The 19,918-nt window shown below is 42.0% G+C and overlaps 1 protein-coding gene across 1 annotated transcript in view; it reads left to right on the top strand.

Annotated features, from left to right (window-relative positions):
* The window catches only part of PDZD7 (PDZ domain containing 7), a 58,571-nt gene extending 39,483 nt beyond the window's left edge, over window positions 1-19,088 (top strand). Inside the window, exons 12-16 of the mRNA XM_063433575.1 lie at window positions 268-359; window positions 3,954-4,028; window positions 8,511-9,122; window positions 12,011-12,111; window positions 18,797-19,088. Of these exons, the coding sequence (XP_063289645.1) occupies window positions 268-359; window positions 3,954-4,028; window positions 8,511-9,122; window positions 12,011-12,111; window positions 18,797-18,946 (1,030 nt within the window). The 3' untranslated portion in view covers window positions 18,947-19,088. The remainder of the gene's footprint in view (window positions 1-267; window positions 360-3,953; window positions 4,029-8,510; window positions 9,123-12,010; window positions 12,112-18,796) is intronic.
* Window positions 19,089-19,918: the final 830 nt, after the last annotated feature.

Genomic DNA, 19,918 nt, shown 5'->3' with positions numbered 1-19,918 from the left:
AGCTTTATGGAGGGGGCAATAAGCAGATATGAATGTAAAAACTTTAACCAGGTCAATAAAAAACAAAACGGAAGAAGGTGCTGAGATAATGATGGTTGAAAAACAAATTGGGTCTGTGCATTTTTTATAAGTTATATCATTTCTATTGGATACTGAGATCATAAATATCCACTATCACAGAAATAATACAATATGTTGTGTTTTCAGCCTCATTTCTCTGTAAATATTTGTATGCAAACAAGATTGTCAGCACGTTATGTCTTCTAGGGGTCTGGTGGCTCTTACCGACCTGGGGAGATTTGACAGCATGGTTATTTCCCTGGAACATGATGCCTATGACGCCCTAAAAAACAGATCTGGTACGTGAGTGTTAATAAAACTAAACCTGGCCAAAGGGTCTGGAGCGGATCAATGTTTGATGCATTTACGTTTAACTCAAATAAGTAAAAGGATGTAACAGGCCCTAGTGTGTTTTCTTTTGGAATTGGACTGATGTTTTGGTTGAGAAAGAGCGACAGTCTCTGGGAGACAGAGTGCAGTGAGGAACTAGGGGCACACAAAACGGGGGTGGAGGAAAGTAAAAAAAAAAATCTGAGTCTGAGTCACATGTTCGATTCCCAGCAAGGTTAATTCCATCTTTCCAAGGTCCATAAAATGGGTACCATTAACACCAGACCCAAAGATATACTAGAAAGCCTAGATAATTGGCTAAATAGCGTACTATTATTATTGTTATTATTCAAAGAAATTCTACATCAGCATGCCAACAGATGTCAGTGCAATTTGACTGCAAATTAGTTTCAAACCATATCTTCAACACTTAAATTAGACGGTGTGTTATGTTAGGTCATGGTGCTCTAAAGTGTCTGTGAATAGATTGTATTATTATACTTATTAAGCAGGATGTTCCCGTTTCATCTTTATTCAAGGACTTTCATTGTATCCATTTATACATTGTATCTATCTGTCCATCTATATATATATTTTTTTATTTTTTTATTGGAATTGTAAAGTTTAAAAGATATGTCAATGGGACAGTTTAGGCACCATTATAAGTTCATCAAAGTGAAGTTGTTATGGTGCCAGGAGGTCCCTGACGCTTGCTCACCTTAAGGGGTTAATCCGTTCTTGATTCTGCAGCAGAGAGATTCAACTTAGAACAAAGATTTTGGGGTACTTTAAACTGTTTAAGAACAGTTTAACCCCTTCAATGTGAGTCAGCACCAGGGACCTCCTGACACCATAACAACTTAAAGGGACACTATAGGCACCAAGACCACTTCAGCTCATTGGGATTTCGGCGCTGGGATCAGACAGGTAAATAAAGGGTATTTAATGCTTTATTTAATGCGGGGAGAGGGGAGGCAGAGGTAGAGATAGTGCCAGAAATACAGCCTGGTATTCCTGACACTATATTATCCCTTTAATTTTGAATAAGTTGTTATGGTAAGTAAATTTTGATGGAGCACTTGTCATAAAATTTGATAGAAAGTGTCTGTGCTCTATGTGATGATTTGTCCCATAATTACTCTGTTTTAAATTGGTAAATGTGACTTATTATTGTTTTAGAAAATAAATACATGTAGACGTAGATGTAGACTTGTAGAATATGATCTCCGGCAGCTGGGGAGCCATAGACGGGGTGGGGGAGGGTTCATTTCTGATTTGCTAAATCTATGTGAACTTGATGTAGATACTTGTGGCCTTTAAAAACTAAACTTCACCTAAAATAATATAATTACACTGAGCGAAAATGTGGAAAAGTGGCTTGACTGCCCTCCTAGCTGTTTTCACAGGCGTGAATCGTGTGCAGAACTAATGTGTCTGTTTGGGCCGCTGTCCTTGGAGAATATTGCTTGACACATGCCTAATTAGATATGTTTGGCGTGTGAAGGGGAAGGAATGTAAAACCAGCCAGATGACATTATGGGAAGGGAAGGGAAGGGGGGGGCACTCATGAATCTTGAGGGGGCAGCTACATTTCCAGGGAAATGATTACAAATATAGAGTCTGTGTCCTGTAATTTGCACTACGCAGCATAAATGTCCAGCTGGCGTAGGATAGTTTGGGGGTTATGTATAATAGATATAATTTTTATGCATTTTTTGTCACTTTTAGTTTTTGCTCCTATGTATTCCCTTATTTGTGCCACAATATTCGTCACTGCGCCTCTTCTGGCATTTTATGCTCCTGTTCCATTTTGATTTTGTTCATAAATGTGTTGCTTCCAATGTGTAAGAAGCCTTTTTTCTGACAAATTGTTCTGTTGCTGTTACAAGTAATGAGCTATCACAATCTTTTTTTTTTTCTCTAAGCGAAACTATAGTATCAGGAAAACACAGTTGTTCCCTATAGTGCCCCCTCCCTTGCAACCTCACTCTGTGGTGCAGAATGGGTATAACAAAAAAGGGGTTCAGGCTCCGCCTCCACTTCTCCCCCGTGGATGTCGGGGGAGACCTAATGCTCATGCGCGGCAATTGCTGCGCTCCCATTAGTATTTCCCCTATAGGAAAGCATGTGTAATGACGCTGGATGTCCTCATGCACAGGTTGAGACCATCCAGCGTCAGGTGGCAAAAATTCCCTCTAGTGGCTGTCTGGTAGAGGTGGAGTTAACCCTCAAAGGTAATTATTGTAGTTTACCCAAAACCTGCTATAATTCCCACTGTAGGGTTTAGGGACCAGTGACTATGCACCTAGACCTCTTAAACAAGCTGAAGAGGTCTGGGTGCCTGAGTGTCCCTTCAAAGAATAAACAAATGCTCCGAATTGCAAATGTGCCGTGTTTTTTGTAGTGATATTTCTCCCCTTATCTTGCGTACATGTGAATGTAACCAACTGTAAAATGATCCAAGGAAAAAGGAGCAAAATATCCTAGAATGGAATAAATAGTGGTGGATTACAACTAAAATGCAGAAATTAAGTCACGAGTGTATAAAGGATGGAGTGACCGCTTTATACATAAGAAAATGGCGCAAATCTGACATGAACGTGAAGGATTATTTAAGGAAACCAGAATCTGTGGTTGTGTTACCGCTTTGATTGTCGTTACACTCACGTTATTTCTCACGGAGCCAGCTGGTATGGTTTATCCTTTATTTCATTACCAGTGTTACAACTCAATATCACTTGTTTGGGTAAAGGCAAACCATGGAGCTTATCCTCTAAAAACTCTGAATTGTAAAAATAGAATTCAAACTGCCAACTCTAGGCATCAACAGCTGATTTAGAAGGAAAATCTGCAACATGGCTAATTGCCGCTTGGCTAGTGTAGTCTACATTTTGTAATTTCGATTTCAATTCTGTCAAATGTTGTCTCATTTCATTAATAAACCCAGCTCGGCTTGTGAACTTTAGCTTTTAGAAAGAACCTGGGCAGTACTATTGGTAGAATAGGATACCATATATACACCGAAGGGGCAGCATGCTCTCAGAATGCACTGATAAATAACAGTCACGTGTCACGGACAGCTATGATAAGTTTATGGATACTGCCATAGAATGTCTTCATCTGAAAAATGGTGCACAGTACAAAAAGTAGGACAATCACCATGGAAACCAGTAGAACCAGGAGGTATTGGTGACTTATCCCGGTTTACCTCTTTGCACCATTTTCAGAATACCACATATTCATAAATCTATCGATAGTGCAATTTTTCAAAGAAAAAAAGTTTAAAATGCACATTGCAGTCTGCCCTGTAAATATGGTTCTCGGAGACAGTCAGCTCCTCGAGTCTATTCTGTCTCTTTCCCTTATTTTTCTCTATCACCCTGGCCCGTCTCGATGTCATCTCTCTCCTCTGCATTTTTCTCCCTTTCTCTATCTCCTCCAAGTTAATAAAAAAAGTGGATCATTGCTGGGTTATGACAATGCCCCTATCCATGCTGTAAAAAGTTGAACATATATTATGAAAATGTTTTTATTATTTTATTGCTCTACGTATTTTTTTCTAGTGACGTCTCCTGTCCTTCGGCCAGCTCATCATGACGACTCACTTCCTAAGAGACATCTGGTCACTCCGGTTCCTGGTCAGTTGATCATCGCAGCCTTTTAGTAAATGGGTACCAGAGGGGTGGTCAGTACATGGGCTTGCAATATATAGTCAACTATCTGGTACTCTCACGATTCAGTATCAACATCTGTCTGTATCTCCGTTAAAAGGACAGAACTCTGTGGGCACCTCATTGTATATGCCATGCATACTATTGTTTAACATCAGAAATAGCCATTTTCATAGTAGTTTACCCCTTTTTTGTCATTTTGATTTTATTATTTTTATAAATAAAGAAAGCTAAGGATACATTTGGTAAGACCAAAAATAATGAATTATTATAGATCTTTTCAATCTTGTTACATCTGGCAATATCCCCCTAAGGTGGGCATGACATCGCCAGTGTATGGTTGTAGTCTGATTAATACTATGATTAATGAACATTTGTGGTTTGGTTTATATTAATAGTTTAAATGATTCTTATAGGAACCCATACTTAGACAGTTGTACTTTTGGACAAATAGGTTCTAAAAACTCAGTCTGTTATTTTTGAAAATCTGATATTTACATGGTTGTTCATCTGTATAAAAGTACCTACATCTTTGACGTTATATTATGTTCTTTTCAGGCATAGGGTAATGGGCATGGACGTCCACAGGGGATCCCCCTGGATTTTTGTACTTGCCCTATTAAAAAGGATGGATTGAGAAGTTGGGCAGAGGGCCCAGCCAAAGAGTGGGGCCCACCATCCATCCTATCTTTCTCTGTTCGTGTGGTGCCAGCTTGGCCCATCTGGATATTTCCTGGTCGGCCAGAAAAACATCAGAGCTTGTGCATAACCGCACAGGTGCAAGGGTCTCTGTCTCTGGGTAACTGGCAGGAGGGGAGCACACAGCACAGTGATTGTCTTCTGCATGTAGCAGGGCCGAGCAGAACGCGATGTGAGCAGTGAGCACCCTGTCAGAAACTCCTTCACCTGCAGTCTGCTCGGCCCTGCTACATGGAGGTTAGCAGGCACAAGAGGGCAGGGAATGAGCAGCATGGAGGGGGTGGAGTGAGAATGAGACACATGGATGGGGGGTGGTGGGAGAATGAGACACATAGAGAGGGGTGGTGGGAGAATGAGACACATGGAAGGGTGGTGGTTGGAGAATGAGACACATGGATGGGGGATGGTGGGAGAATGAGGCATATGGAAGAGCATGGTGGGAGAATGAGACACATGGAGGGGGATGGTGGGAGAATGAGACACATGGAGGGGGATGGTGGGAGAATGAGACACATGGAGGGGGATGGTGGGAAAATGAGACACATGGAGGGGGATGGTGGGAAAATGAGACACATGGAGGGGGATGGTAGGAGAATCTGACACATGGAGGGGAGGAGTGGGAGAAAAAGACACATGCAGGGGGGTGGTGGGAGAATGAGGCACATGGTGGGGGTGGTGGCATAATGAGACACATTGGGAGGGTGGGGTGGTTAAGACATATGGAGGGGCTATCCGGAAGAATTTGGCACATGGAGGGGTTGGGGAAGAGGAAAAAGAGACTCTCAGAGGAGTCTGAGGGGATGGAGGAAGGGGATAATGATACCGAGAGATAGGAGAAGGGGACAGTGGCACACACTGAGGGGCTGAGAAGAGAACAGTGACATACAGAGGGACTGGGGAAGGGGAAAAAGACACACAGAGGGGTTGGGGAGGGGGAAAAGAGACAGAGGGGCTGAGACACACACATGGGCTTTGGAATGGAGGAAAAGAGACAGGGACTGGTGGGGTAGAGACACACAGAGGGGCTGGGGAAGGAGATAATGACACACAGTATTTGTTTCTGTATGTGTGTCTGTGTGTGTCTGCATTTGTATGTATGTCAGTGTGTGCATTTGCATGTTTGGGTATCTGTGTATCTGTATGTGTGTCAATGTGTATATCAAATCTGACACTGGCAACTTGATTCTTCTATTAAACTTTTGCACCAGATTTCTCAACCCTTTGTGTGCTTGCGTTTTATGTGATACTGACGATGCCCCTCCCCTTCATGACATTGTCAAAAAGGGTCCAAGCAGGGCCGGACTGGGAAAAAAATTAGGCCCGGGCATTTTTCAATCACAGCGGCCCCCTAAGAAGGGGGCGGGGCCAGAGAGGGTGTGTTTTGTCATAACTAATGACAAGCACGCCCCCTCTCAAAGTGAGCAAGTTGGTTCAATGCGCAGAGCCCCGCTGAAGAGCTCTGGCATTAGAAAAAGGCCCTGTATTTGTTCTGCGCAGCGCAAGCAAATTTAATAACATGCTTGCGCTGTGTTTGCTTTTAAATTGTCTCTGGTGTCTCCACAAGTGGGATACCAGAGGACAAAAGGGCCAGGAAAGTGTATGGTGCATGCGTTTGGAGCCTGCTTGTGGGATTGCGTGTGTGTAGAGCGTAGTGTGGTATTGTGTAAATAGGTCAATTTAATTTGTGTTTGTGGAGTAATATGTGTGGCTAGGGGCTGTAGAGAGTGTGTGTATAGGGGGCATAGTGTTATAGGGGATGTAGCGAGTGTGTGCATACGGGCTGTAGTGTGTGTGTATAGGTGACGTAGTGTGTGTAGGGGTTGTAGAGAGGGTGTGTTTAGAGAATGTTGTATGTGTTTGCTGACAATAAATGTAGTGTGTGTGTAGGTGGTGCAGTGTGTGTGTGTGTAGGAGATCTAGTGTGTAAAGGACCCAGAGTGTGTATAGGAGATTGTGTGTGTGTGTGTGTGTGTATAGAGGATTAAGAGTGCATATAGGGTAAGGGATCTAGCGTGTATCTGGAGCGTAATGTGTGTAGTGGTGCAGTGTGTGGGGTGCTGTAGTGTGTGTGTGTGTGTATGTATATATATATATATATATATATATATATTTGGTCGTATTGTATGTGTGAGGGGCGCAGTGTGTGTGTATGTAAGAGGGGTGCTGTGTGTGAGGGTGTTTTTATCTGCCGTCACATTCTAGGTTTCTAATTTTCTTTGTCTGTTAACTCACTGAGGGTTATTTTATATATATATATATATATATATATATATATATATATATATAAAATAACCCTCAGTGAGTTAACAGACAAAGAAAATATATGTGTGTGTGTGAGCGATGGTGCTGTCTGTCTGAGGGTGCTGTGTGTGTCTGGGTGCTGTGTGTGTCTGGGTGCTGTGTGTGTCTGGGTGCTGTGTGTGTCTGGGTGCTGTGTGTGTGTCTGGGTGCTGTCTGTCTGAGGGTGCTGTGTGTGTCTGGGGGTGCTGTGTGTGTCTGGGTGCTGTGTGTCTGGGGGTGCTGTGTGTGTCTGGGTGCTGTGTGTCTGGGTGCTGTGTGTCTGGGGGTGATGTGTGTGTCTGGGGGTGATGTGTGTGTCTGGGTGCTGTGTGTCTGGGTGCTGTGTGTGTCTGGGTGCTGTGTGTGTCTGGGTGCTGTGTGTCTGGGGGTGCTGTGTGTGTCTGGGGGTGCTGTGTGTGTCTGGGTGCTGTGTGTGTCTGGGTGCTGTGTGTGTCTGGGGGTGCTGTGTGTGTCTGGGTGCTGTGTGTCTGGGGGTGCTGTGTGTGTCTGGGTGCTGTGTGTCTGGGGGTGATGTGTGTGTCTGGGTGCTGTGTATCTGGGGGTGATGAGTGTTTCTGGGGGTGATGAGTGTTTCTGGGGGTGATGTGTGTGTGTGTGTATGAGGGGGCTGTTTTTTTTTTTTACATTTAAATATGTTTTTTTTTAATAAGTAAAAAAAAAAAAAAAAAAAAGTTATATCCCCCTCCCTCCCACTTTACCTTTAGCCTGGGGCGGTCTGCCTGGGTGTGGGGAGCCGGTCTGCCTGGGAGGGGGACCATGCTGCCTTCCCTGGTGGTCCAGTGGTGAGAGTGAACTCTAGCCCCTGCCGGCTAGAGTTCACTCTCGCGAGATCTGAGCGGCAACGCTCAGACCTCGCGAGAGGATCCAGCGGAGCTGCTGGCTAGAGCTCCGCCGGTCCTCTCCTCCCTCCCTCACACCCCAGCCGGCAGCCGCATGTAACAGTGTCGCTGGGCTGGTGAGGGAGATCTTTGATCTCCCCACCGGCCCATGGAGACACACAGCAGGGCCGGCGCTCGGATAGCGCTGGCCCTGCACGGGATGGCAGGGGAGATCCTGTGATCTCCCCTGCCGGCCTCGGCCCCACCGTCATTGTGGCCCACCGTGCATTTGCCCGGTGTGCCCGATGGCCAGTCCGGGCCTGGGTCCAAGCATGGATTGCATTGCAATTATGCCCTCCCGTGGACACCCATGGTAATGGGTGAAAATATGAAAAGTAAGCAAACCTAATGCAGAAATAGAGATTTAGATCTACAGCAGTTCAACACCCTCCACATCTATAAATTATCTAAATAAATCACTGGGAACAAAACTGTTTAAATAGCTGAAAAAGGGGTGTTTGCATTTCTGAAGGCACGTGATGATGAGACCATAATCCCAACAAGACACAGTGTTGGGATAAAAATGGTAATCTCTTTTTTTTTTTTAATTCTTATCTTTTTTTTTTTTTAGATTACAGGGGAGCCTTCCACCTGAAGCCAGTTGATGGCGATTCAAGCAACGAAAGGCTTTTATCTGGAGAAATGGAAAGGTTAAATGTTTCAGACTCTAGAGAGGTCAAGAGGACACATTCTAAAAATTACACCCCTCTGAAAGATGTGCCAGTCGATGCCTGTAATGAGCAAAATGTAACTTTAAAAAAGTCTTCCTCTAGGCCTTTAAGGCCAAACTGGCTCCTTACAGAATCTACTAATCCTGAAGATGGCTCTCTAACTCCTTCGTTACACAGTGAGACTATGACTTTGCCGGCCAGAAGTAAAAAAGAGCAAAAACACCAAAATGGGACACCACAAACACCAAAAACTACACGCAGCAGGTCTAAAGAAAGAAAAGATGATGGGTATTCGGTGCTTAATAAACCCAGAAAAACCAGGCCAATCTTGTCTCAGATTTTTGGAGGGGTTTCTTTAGGTCCATCAAACCTTGATATTCGGCTAAAGCCTTTAAAACAGGATACATCGTTTGTGGAAATTAATCAGTCTTCACAGAATGGATTCACCAGTGAGAAAGAAGAGGAGTATGAACTGACCACTGTAACAATATCAAAGATGAAGCAGTCATTGGGTGAGTCAGCTGTGCAACAAAATACAAGAGTGGTATTGTACTCTCAGCCTGGACATCACGCATGCATTGCATATTGACTTAATTTCAGGTATTCTGTTCATTGCTTAAAGCAGATCTGTCATTTTTCAATATTCTATAAAGCTAAATTTTTTTATGAAATACTGGATAAGACTTCATTGGAATTTCATTGAAATTCCAACACAATCCAAAGATACCGTAAGACAAAGTAGGGACGTAAGTATGGACAAGCCTGATGAAAAGTTAACAATAGGTGCAGCACCACCGTCAACTTTTGTCCAATCCCAGCAAACATCGTAAGGGGTGTGTGTGGGATTCAGGCATGGTCTATGGAGGCACCCACCGTCTTGCGTGATCTTTCATAGACCTCAGTGTTGTACTCTCGTGGTTCCTGGCAACTGAAGCATTAGGTTCTGGAGAGGACATGCAATATGAAGATGGCAGTGGCCAAGAGGGACAGTTTGAGGTAGGTAAAAGTTACCTTTCCCTGCACTGCGTGGCCATCAGACCCCCAAAATTGGCAGATCCAATTTAAGGGCATTATTTAATGCAGATCTTTAAAGGAACACTTTAATGTTTATAAATACAAATATATATTTTTAAAATGAATGTGTCCCTTGTACCATTTAGATCCAGGGCTCCCAGTATAAACTAAAATAAACTAAAGTTAAACCTTTGGTCCAGCACTATCCTGGTCTCGTTGGTCTATCCTTATGATCTCAGCCAATCAAATACTTCTCCATAAAAAAACATTGATGGCCCCTTTCTGCATGCATGGAGAGTGCCTTCCTGCGCCAACAGGATTCTTCTCGTAGACAAGCATCATAGTGCTTCTCTATGAGGGAGACTTTCCTGCAAATGTGACAACTGTAACATTTACAGCCGAGACAAGAAAATGTGTAGCTTTTGTATGGTTGATAGTCACTAGAGACACACCTGGTGGAACACTGCTGTTTCTCAGAAACAGATATACTTTTATGTGTGAACCTGCAGGGACAGTATCTACCAACCAAGATCACTATATTAAGCTGTAGTGGTTTTGGGGCTTTGAGTGTACCTTTAACATTTTACCTTTACCTGTTGTCTCTTACACTGTACAGCTGGTTCTCGCTCTTTTTTTTATTTTAAAAAAGTATTCGTATAGCTTTTGTTTGACACATGACGCATGCAGCCGCCACAGAAATGTAGGATAAAACGGCAATTTGTGTGGGTAGACATCCAGAGCTGCATAAAAGATGTATACAATTTTATTGATTCATTTATTTGTTCATCCTTTAAATAAATATCGGGCAGATTTCTATGAGATTATATGGTATCCTTCTTCTGAGAAAGTTTCAGGCAGCTCTGGGAATGATAGAACATTTTGAATGTAGAGAAAGTGTGACGCAATATGCAAATAAAATGATTAAGGAACTTCATGGCAAGTTAGCAATAAAATTTAATGATAACATCACCAACAGGAAATACAATGAATGTCATATACCTTGGTACTGTTAAACTAAATGATTGATTTGTACGTAAGGTGCTGCAAAACTTTACAGATATCCCAATTCTGTATAACGACACCTGCTCACTCTAGCTTACTGTGTGAAAGGAGGGAAGAGGGGTCTGCCATTTCTTATTTATAGGGATTAAAGAGATGCCAAGCACCATACCCACTATGGAATATTGTAGACGTTACTGGTGCTAGGAAGCGGTCTATGAAAACATATCTCATATTCTTGCTATGATGATGATCATAATGCCATGATGTTTGTCTGCAAACCCGAAGCTATTCTCTGGTACCTGCTGATATAATATATTGGGAAGTCAAGTTTCTCTAAGGAGCTGTCCAAGCACTGGGACACAATTAGCACTACCAGAGAAGTATTAGGATCCCACAAGACCAGTGACAGAACTACCACTGGTGCAGCTGCAGCGGGGCCCATCGGGTGTCCCATGCACTTCCCCAGTGGGTATTATTGTTTTATTGCTGAACAGCAGCTCTTTAAGACCGCCACTGGGCCCTTGTAGTATCGGCCGGCTGGGAGGAAGTGACAGCTAATAAATTCCTCCCAGATTCATGCAGAGAGTGCCATGCGGGAGGAGGCTGCACAGGCTTAGGCAGCATGAGGAGAGAGGATCACAAAGAATCAAACACGACCACAACATGCAAACACACCCCTACATTCAAACTCCAAAATTATATGCAAACACACCCCTTTAATCAAACAACAACACTACACACAAAACCACATGTGCATTTAAAAGCCAACACTACATACAAACATACCACTGCATTCAAATGCAAACACTACACACAAGCATACCACTGCAATCAATGGCAACAGTACATACAAATACACACCTACCTATACTCTAATGGCAACAGTACATACAAATACACACCTAACTATACTCTATATGCTTACGTGCTCACAAATACAATCCTGCAAAGATCCCCAGCTGGCATAGCATCCCTGGAGTTCGATGGATGGGGAGCTATCTTTGGGCCACTCTTGCACCAGGACCCTCTCTACATTAGTTCCGCCGCTGCACAGGACACTAGGCAGGCTCCTGGTTTGGAGCCTCCTCTTCATTCTTCACAAAGGGATGGTGCATGGGGCCCAGCATTTTCATAGTTCCAGGGCTCTGTTTAACCCCTGAGCCCTAGGCAGCCACCTATGGTTGGCTTATGGTTAATTCTGTTTTGAGCACTACACAGTAAGCTTTAGCAGTTATGGCACCGATTGTCCATTTATGGTATTAAGTGATCAGGATAGGAGACAGATGTTTCAAGAATGAAATAAATGTTGGAAATCAGTAGTTTACATAAGGAGTCATTCTTTAAAAATGTCCAAACGTTAAAATGTTGGTTTAAATCATTGCAGGGATCAGCATTTCTGGTGGCATTGAATCAAAAGTCCAACCAATGATTAAAATTGAGAAGATTTTTCCTGGAGGTGCAGCTTTTGTGAGTGGTGGTCTCCAGGTAAGTTCTTATACCACGGCCTGATTTTGGTGGCATGCTCCCGATATGTGCTTGCTGTTATAATCCACTTTGGGTTAAAGAAAATGGAAAGTATAAAATGATCAAATCTTCCTTTTTAAGGCTAGGGAATGCTGCCGTGGTTCAGACCAGGGTCATCACAACTGCCCAGAACATGGTTTCCTAAATTAGATCCGAAACAGATTGTCTGGAACCATTTCAACTACCCTGATATACACAAACCTCTAAAACAAACTGAAAAGGGATATAGAGATAGCACACATAAAAGCCTACTGAGTGAGCATTTTTCCTTCGAAATGAGTGTCAAATACCTTAGATACCCCAGTGTTTAATAATAATTTATACATACAACAGAAAACGTCAATGTAACGTGAAGTATAAAATTGACTTTTTTAAAATAGTCTCTCTGATAAGCTATTGCTGGCTTGTGATAAGTATGTTGAGGGCAGTTATTAAAGGACCACTATAGGCACCCAGACCACATCAGCTCAATGAAGGTCCCCCTAGTTTTAACCCTGCAGCTGAAAACATAGCAGTTTCAATGCAGGGTTAATCCAGCCTCTGGTGGCTGTCTCCCTGACAGTCACTAGAGGGGCTTCCGCGATTTACACTGACTGAGTAAATCACACTTATTTGACGCTGGACGTCTTCATGGACCTCCATCATCAAAAAAGATCCCCTTAGGAATACATTGAGTAATGCTTTCCTAAGGGCGGGTTTGAATGCACTCGAGCCTCTGGCGGCGCATGCGGATTTGTCTCCACTCGGAATCTGACGTCGATGGAGGAGGAGAGGTCGACAGTGCTAAGGATTAAGGTATGTAAATAAATGGTTAATTAACCATTTATTCGCCACGGAACGGAGCGTGACTAGGGCTCTATGGCGTTAGGAATACATATTACATATTTGTATTCCTAACGCTATAGTGTTCCTTTAAGCATATCTAGAGGATAAAATAAAATTGGAAACAGAAATATAATCTTATTAATTAATTCCTAAATGTGATAAAACAGACTAGGCAAAAGATCAATAAAACAATTTGCGAATAAGATAATTTTTATTCTATCAGAATGTTGACTAGTTGGCCATTCCTTCATTCTTAAGATAATGACTAACAATGCTCGTCCAATGGAAGGTTTTGAGATTGAACACTGGGTACTAGTCAGTCGAGGACATCAGTTCAAGTTGACTTTCACAATCCTTTAACAGTTCTTGAGGACCGTAATATGTGTGTTCAGGAAAAAGCGATGATATTTAAATCATCATCAGTTATAAAATGTTTTTTAACTGCAAGTACAATGGTAGTGACTAAGACACAAATATATTTATTTATTTTAGAGGGTGATTTTGTTCCTCTTTTTTCTGTTTTAAATCTGATTTTGTGCTATTGGACTGTGCACTAGCACATACTGTTTATTATGTTATTTTTTCCCTCTCAATTTGAACTTGTATATCATTTAAACTAATGGCTCCCAGATCACTTTACCGCAATGACGTGGTCTGGGTGCAGTGTCGCTGTAGTTTTCACCTTGCAATGTAAAACATTGACATTTCTTAGCAAGTGTAGGGTTTCCATTGAAGTGTTAACACAACTCTAGTGGTTTTCTTCCTGACAAGAACCAAGTCAAACTCCGTTCTCAATCAAATGGTTCTCTTAGAGCAGCATTTGATTGGCTCAGCATGGCGATTTGCCATACATGCGCACTAGCCACCCAATACTTCTCGACGGAGAAGCATTGGATTAAGCCAAAATGGATGATCTCGGCCAAAGAGGCAGATCCTGCAGCACAGCAAGGGAAGTCACGTAATTAAACTTCTTTTTTACCTAAGACGCAGGGTGACTGGACACTTGGTAAGAGACTATAGCATTAGGAATACACTTTTTTATTCCTAACTCTAGTGTTCCTTTAATATAATGCTTCTTTTGAACAGTTCTGGGTTTGTTTGTTTTTAAACTTGAACTGGATGGATATTTTACCCTTAAGTCTGATACATTGTTTATTCAGTTCCTCTCTAAAATGAATTAAACCTCAATAGAAAGTCTGCAAACCTGGTTTCCACCAAGTGTGCTGTAAGCGGATTCTCTCTGTAGGAAACTGATAGTGTGGCCGTTCTCCGATTTGCTGTAGACCAGTTTTGCAAATTAAACAATTAATGTGCTGATTGTAGTCAAGGACAAACAAAATTAACCAAGTTCCTTTTAAACCTAACCGATAAGGACAGCTGCTTCAGGTGGAGAAATCAATGATGCGAGGGGCATTGCTCAGTGCTGCGGTTGTCCAGCTAAAACTCCCAGCCTAGTGATTCTTAATCTGTTTTATTGCCTTATAATCATGTTGATACGTCTGACTCCTGGATGCACACAGTAATAATCTATTTTGAGATATTAGTGTTTTAATGCCATCGAACAGCAGAAAGCTCCCCAAACATTCTATTTTTCTATTAACAAATGCGTGTATGTTTAATTACTTGGGCTGTTTTATGAGGCACTGACGATGTGACTAATTTAAAGGTTATTAAGAGAAAACACATTAAGCTCTTGGCAATTATTCTCAAAGACAATTTTCTGCTGTGTAATTTTATCACTTAGAACAAGGTGACAAAGTTACCATTTAATTATCCTGACACATAGCTTGCATGGCACACTTGATCCTGCTGGGACAAAAGAAGAGAAAGGCGAATGAAGGGCAGCTTTAAGTTGGTATAAACACCTCGCTCTCCGAGACTATATTTCACATATCTTGTTTAAAATCAAGCTTAATGCGTTAACCCTTTGGAGATTACAGGTCTAGGGACAATGGGCTGCACATAACTGTGGTGCCCTCGTTATCTCAGTCTCTAATGAGAAATTGTGCGATCCCATGTAAACGCTTGTATGAACTTTATAATTGGGATCCAACAATTAGCACTTTATTTTATTGAAGCTAGTTTTAGCATGCTGAAGTGCTTTGTGTGAAATTGCAGATTGTAATAGAAATGTACACTTTTATTAAATTAAATTCATTACACCCCTTGGCTTTCAATCTGACAACCGGTCCTGTTAAACGCCGATGCAAGGATTTTTGCTGCCCTAGGCAAAAAATTATTTGCCTCCCCCACTCCCCCCATGTAGTGACTGGCCAGTATTAAGGATCTTTGCTGGGTCTGCCTGGGCATCTCATCTGCCCAGACTCCAGTAAAGCTGCCACATGCTGCCCATAGGAACGCGCAGCTCATTTTATTAGGGTGTGCACCAGGAAATTCTTTCCCTGTGTTATTTTTTATTGTTGGGTAAGTTAACATGTATTACAATGTTGAGTGGATGTGTGTGTGTTTTGTAGGATGGATGAAAGTGTTGTAGCTATGTGTGGAGTGTATGTTGTGGCTTTCTGTGTGTGATGTATAAGGCTGTGTAATGTGTGTATAGCCGTGAGTGTCTGCGTGTGGGTAGCTGTAAGTGGCATTTGTAGCAGTGTGAGTAGCTGTGAGTGTGGCGATGTGTGGAAAATGTATGTGGGAAGTAGTACAATCTACATTTAGTACAAGATGGCAAGGGAGATTCAAGTTAGCTCCCCCTTATATAGCTGGGGGTGGGGGAGTAAGGCGCTGTAGTAAGGTTTTAAAGGCAGCAGTCAGAGTTAGGGGCTGTAGTGGGGGGTTAGGACCTGTAGTGGGGGAGACATGGGTTGTAGTGGGGGGTTAGTGGCAGCATTGGGTAGTTAGGACCTGTAGTGGGCAGACAATGGCAGTTTTGGGTAGTTAGGACCTGTAGTGGGGGAGGGGGGTATCAGTAGCAGTATTGGGTAGTTAGGACCTGTAGTGGGGGGGTTAGTGGCAGTATTGGGGGATAGGACCTGCAGAGGGGGGTAAGGGGCAATAGTAGGGGTTAAAGGCAGCATTGGTGGTTAGGACCTGTAGTGGGTGGTAAGGGGCAATAGTGTAAGGTTAGAACCTGTAGTGGGGGGGATTAGGGGCAGTACCCAGGGGGTCAGTGGCAGTATTGGAGGTCAGTGGCAGTATTGGGTAGTTAGGACCTGTAGTGGGTGGTAAGGGGCAATAGTGTGAGGTTAGAACCTGTAGTGGGGGGATTAGGGGCAGTACCCAGGGGGTCAGTGGCAGTATTGGAGGTCAGTGGCAGTATTGGGTAGTTAGGACCTGTAGTGGGTGGTAAGGGGCAATAATGTGAGGTTAGAACCTGTAGTGGAGGAGTTAGGTGCAGTAATGAGGATTTGTGGCAGTATTGGGTTAGGGGCAGAAGTGGGGGGTTGTGGCAGTATTGTGGGGTTAGGACCTGTAATGGGGTGTTAAGGGTACTAGTGGGGGGGTTAGGACTTTAGGGGATTAAAAAGGGGATATGGGGAAGGTTTAAATATATATAAATTCCCCCTCCCTCCCTGGTGGTTCGGTGGTAAATGCAGCTCCTTCCGGGAAGCCCCAGGAAATGCATCAGAGCATTGCTGTGGTATACAGCGGCAACGCTCTAATACAGCGCGGGCGGGCAGGGCGATACAGCGCAGGGCAGCTCAATGCAAATTGAACTGTGTGCGCTCCTGGCGCTTCCTCAATCGTTCTTTTCTAAACCTCAGCGACGCTTCTCTCATCAGTGCCACACGGCATGGATGCTGCTGCTTGTAGAAGCTCCGCATGAAGAGGCGCACCTTCCAAATGTGCGCCCTAGGCCGGCGCCTACTTCGCCTCTAGGTGGCGCCGGCCCTGGTTAAACTATTTCTTTATTATTATTTTATTATTTATATAGCGCCAGCAAATTCCGTAGCTCTGTACAATGGGTGGACTAACAGACATGTAATTGTAACCAGACATATAGACGCACAGAAACAGAGGGGTTGAGGGCCCTGCTCAATTTATGAATTCAAAACCATGTCATGTTATGACCATATTGATGTATTAGACAGAAACCATATTTAAATTGCAGCATGACTATATATTTTTGAAGCTTTAATCGAATATCTTGTTAAATAGTTACAAAGGCTGAAAAGAGATATGCATCCATCAAGCACAGCCTCTCATACCTGTATTGCTGTTGGTCCAAAAGAAGGCAAAAAAAAAAACGTTTGAAGTTCTTACAATTGTGACACAAACTAAGAAAAAAAATAAAAATTTGACCCCAGAATGGCGGCCAGATCATGAAGCTATTACCCCACAAACCAAAAATAATATCCCTGAATAATAGTCCTGTTTATGAGATTTCCAGACAATGAATTGTGTATAGCAGTAAAGTCTCTTTGCTGAGACAGCATCAGTATGTACATTGATAGAACACATGTTGATACATTACAAATACTGATTGTAAGCATTCGAATTCATTTACCCTATGGGTCACCGTTATTTTAGAGAAGGGAATATCTTGATTCCTAGTTCTTAAGCACTGGCTGAGAGTGATGAGAGATCTAGCTCAATATCTGTGGGGGTTACATTTCACCTGCCTTGTTTCTAATCTTTTCAAATAGTAGAACATCATTTTAAGAGAATTAAAGAATTTCCTCTTGTCATCCTCAGTTTCCTTTCTTCCGCTGTTTCACTCTTTACTTTGATATACGCTTTATAGAACCAAGCCTTGACTGTCGTATTGGACGTGAAGAAAGGCAAGTCGTTTGTAAGTTGTGTTTCCTTTCAGTGGACTCTTGTGATATTTCTTAGTGTGAGGAGCCCACATTATTAAGATAGTGGTATACCTCAGGCAGACCTGCAAATCCAGACCCGGGTAACATCTACTTTCATTTATTGGTCAATGTTAATTAGAGCAAAACAGGAACAGTTATTACTACGAGAGCATCTTTTAGGTTTCCATGGTGATTTATCCCTTTTCTCAATATCTGCTGGCCTTTGATACTTTTGTCCTGTTGTGTTTTAAGTTATTCATTTTCTGCCTTACACACAGCTCAATGGTATTGGATGACTCTTCCTCAAAGCATACCGGGATCATAATAGCTTAAAATATTGTATATATGCTGTAAGTTTTTTAAATGGTTCTGCAGTGTCGAAAATGTTTGTACTCCTCTTCCTGTGTAGAAATATGGGAACATTTTAAATTATCTTAATAGGTGTTCGAAGATACACAGCACATGGAACATCTTTATATTTCCACTGACAGTCCTTCCGATTGCAGCATAGTGGGGATGTTCTGTATAGTATCTAAAATGAAAGTAATACGGACCCCTATTTCCAGGGACTGTGGCTTCATCTAATAAAAAAGACTTGCTTAGTCCAGACATCACTGACCACTTATTAGAACATATTTGTGCACATTGATCATATTTTATTTTGACACAAGGCTCATTTACTCAAAGGCTGCAATAGGAAAGAAAAATAAATATTTCATATTTAAGCTTTTTATAAAGACTGTTGGAATGAGACAATGTCCCAGATTATTCTGTGAATGTGTGCAATTTGAGGCTCGGAAAATCATTTTCCTACTGGTTACTTATGACATTCCTACCACCTCTAGGAACATGTACGGTTTGAATGTTAAGTTGCAAAACATACGGAAAAGAATCTTCTATAATAATAATTCCAATTTAAAAACATTAGTGTTGTCTGACATTTTTTGGGTGAGGCAATGTGCGTGTGCAAGTATAAGCAGTTAATGTCCTTTGTCATTGTACAGCGCAGTGGTATTTGTTGGCGCTTTATAAATATTAATAATAATAATTACGCTTTTACATCCTAGGCGGGTAACGAACTGGTTTCCGTTGATGGGGAGTCTTTGCAGAATGTGACGCACCAGCGCGCTGTAGATGTCATCCGTCAGTCGTACAGTAATAAAATGAAAGAACCAATGGAATTTGTTGTTAAGATACCGAAGACGTCGCAGCAGTGACGGCAAGTTATTTATCTGAATACACATTTAAACCTCGGAGCTCATGTTAACTGGCACTTTACATCACCGATTATGGTGATGGGGAATAAACATACAACTCTACTGTATAAGTGAGCGCTATCTCCCTGGATCAAAGGTAATGCACAACGAGTCTTCCTTTTATACACCTGGGATTCTTTTTTTCTCTTCTCGAAAAACCCTTGTATATAGAAAAAGATGTGTGAAAAAAAAAGATTGTGATGTCATTTTATAAAGTTATGTAAATTATTATACATTTTTCCAAAAACATTTTTAAAACGTTTTATAGAATGTAAAAAATTAAAGTTTTTATTGAGCTGAAGTTACAAAACGGTCTGGACTTCGAATCTGACTTTCTCTTTTAATTTTCTTAAAAAAAAAAAAATACTCTGAAACTCATTACGGGTAGTAATCTTAGTGGCCGTGGCATGTACTGAACCTCTTGGAAAATTTGGACATAAAAAGGCGAGACTGGCATAGTTAGTATTGGCCTATATTAGTCTATTGATTACCTTGATAAATGCAAAAATGTCAAGAATTCTACCCAAAGGTTTGACATCGCTTTCTAAGGTAGGATATACACAATAGGTGGATATAAATGATATGTACTGTGTGATCGTATGCATCTAAGAAGGGAAAATGCACTATAAACTAGTTAAATAAAAAATGTCAGGGAACGTTTAGTTCTACTTTTAAACAAGTGGACGGGTGAAATGTGACTAATGGAAAATCTGTGGAAAGAATCCCGTTTTAGCTCTCGGTGAACCAGACTTGTCGGCACCCTGGGGAGTAAGCAAAATAAAGTAGGGCAGTTTATTTAACAGAGCGCCAGTTCTAATAAAAGATTTAATGAGCGCTGGTAAACTCTGCATTATTCTAAGGATGGGACACGTTTTATTGATACAGTAACATCCCATTCTTTTCTGACAGATATTTTCCCTACATCCGCTCAAT

Source organism: Pelobates fuscus, chromosome 10 (genome assembly GCF_036172605.1).
Source record: "Pelobates fuscus isolate aPelFus1 chromosome 10, aPelFus1.pri, whole genome shotgun sequence".
In the NCBI taxonomy this organism is placed as follows: domain Eukaryota; kingdom Metazoa; phylum Chordata; class Amphibia; order Anura; family Pelobatidae; genus Pelobates; species Pelobates fuscus.
Note: the sequence above shows the minus strand (reverse complement) of the source record. Positions and strands in the feature narration are given on the sequence as shown.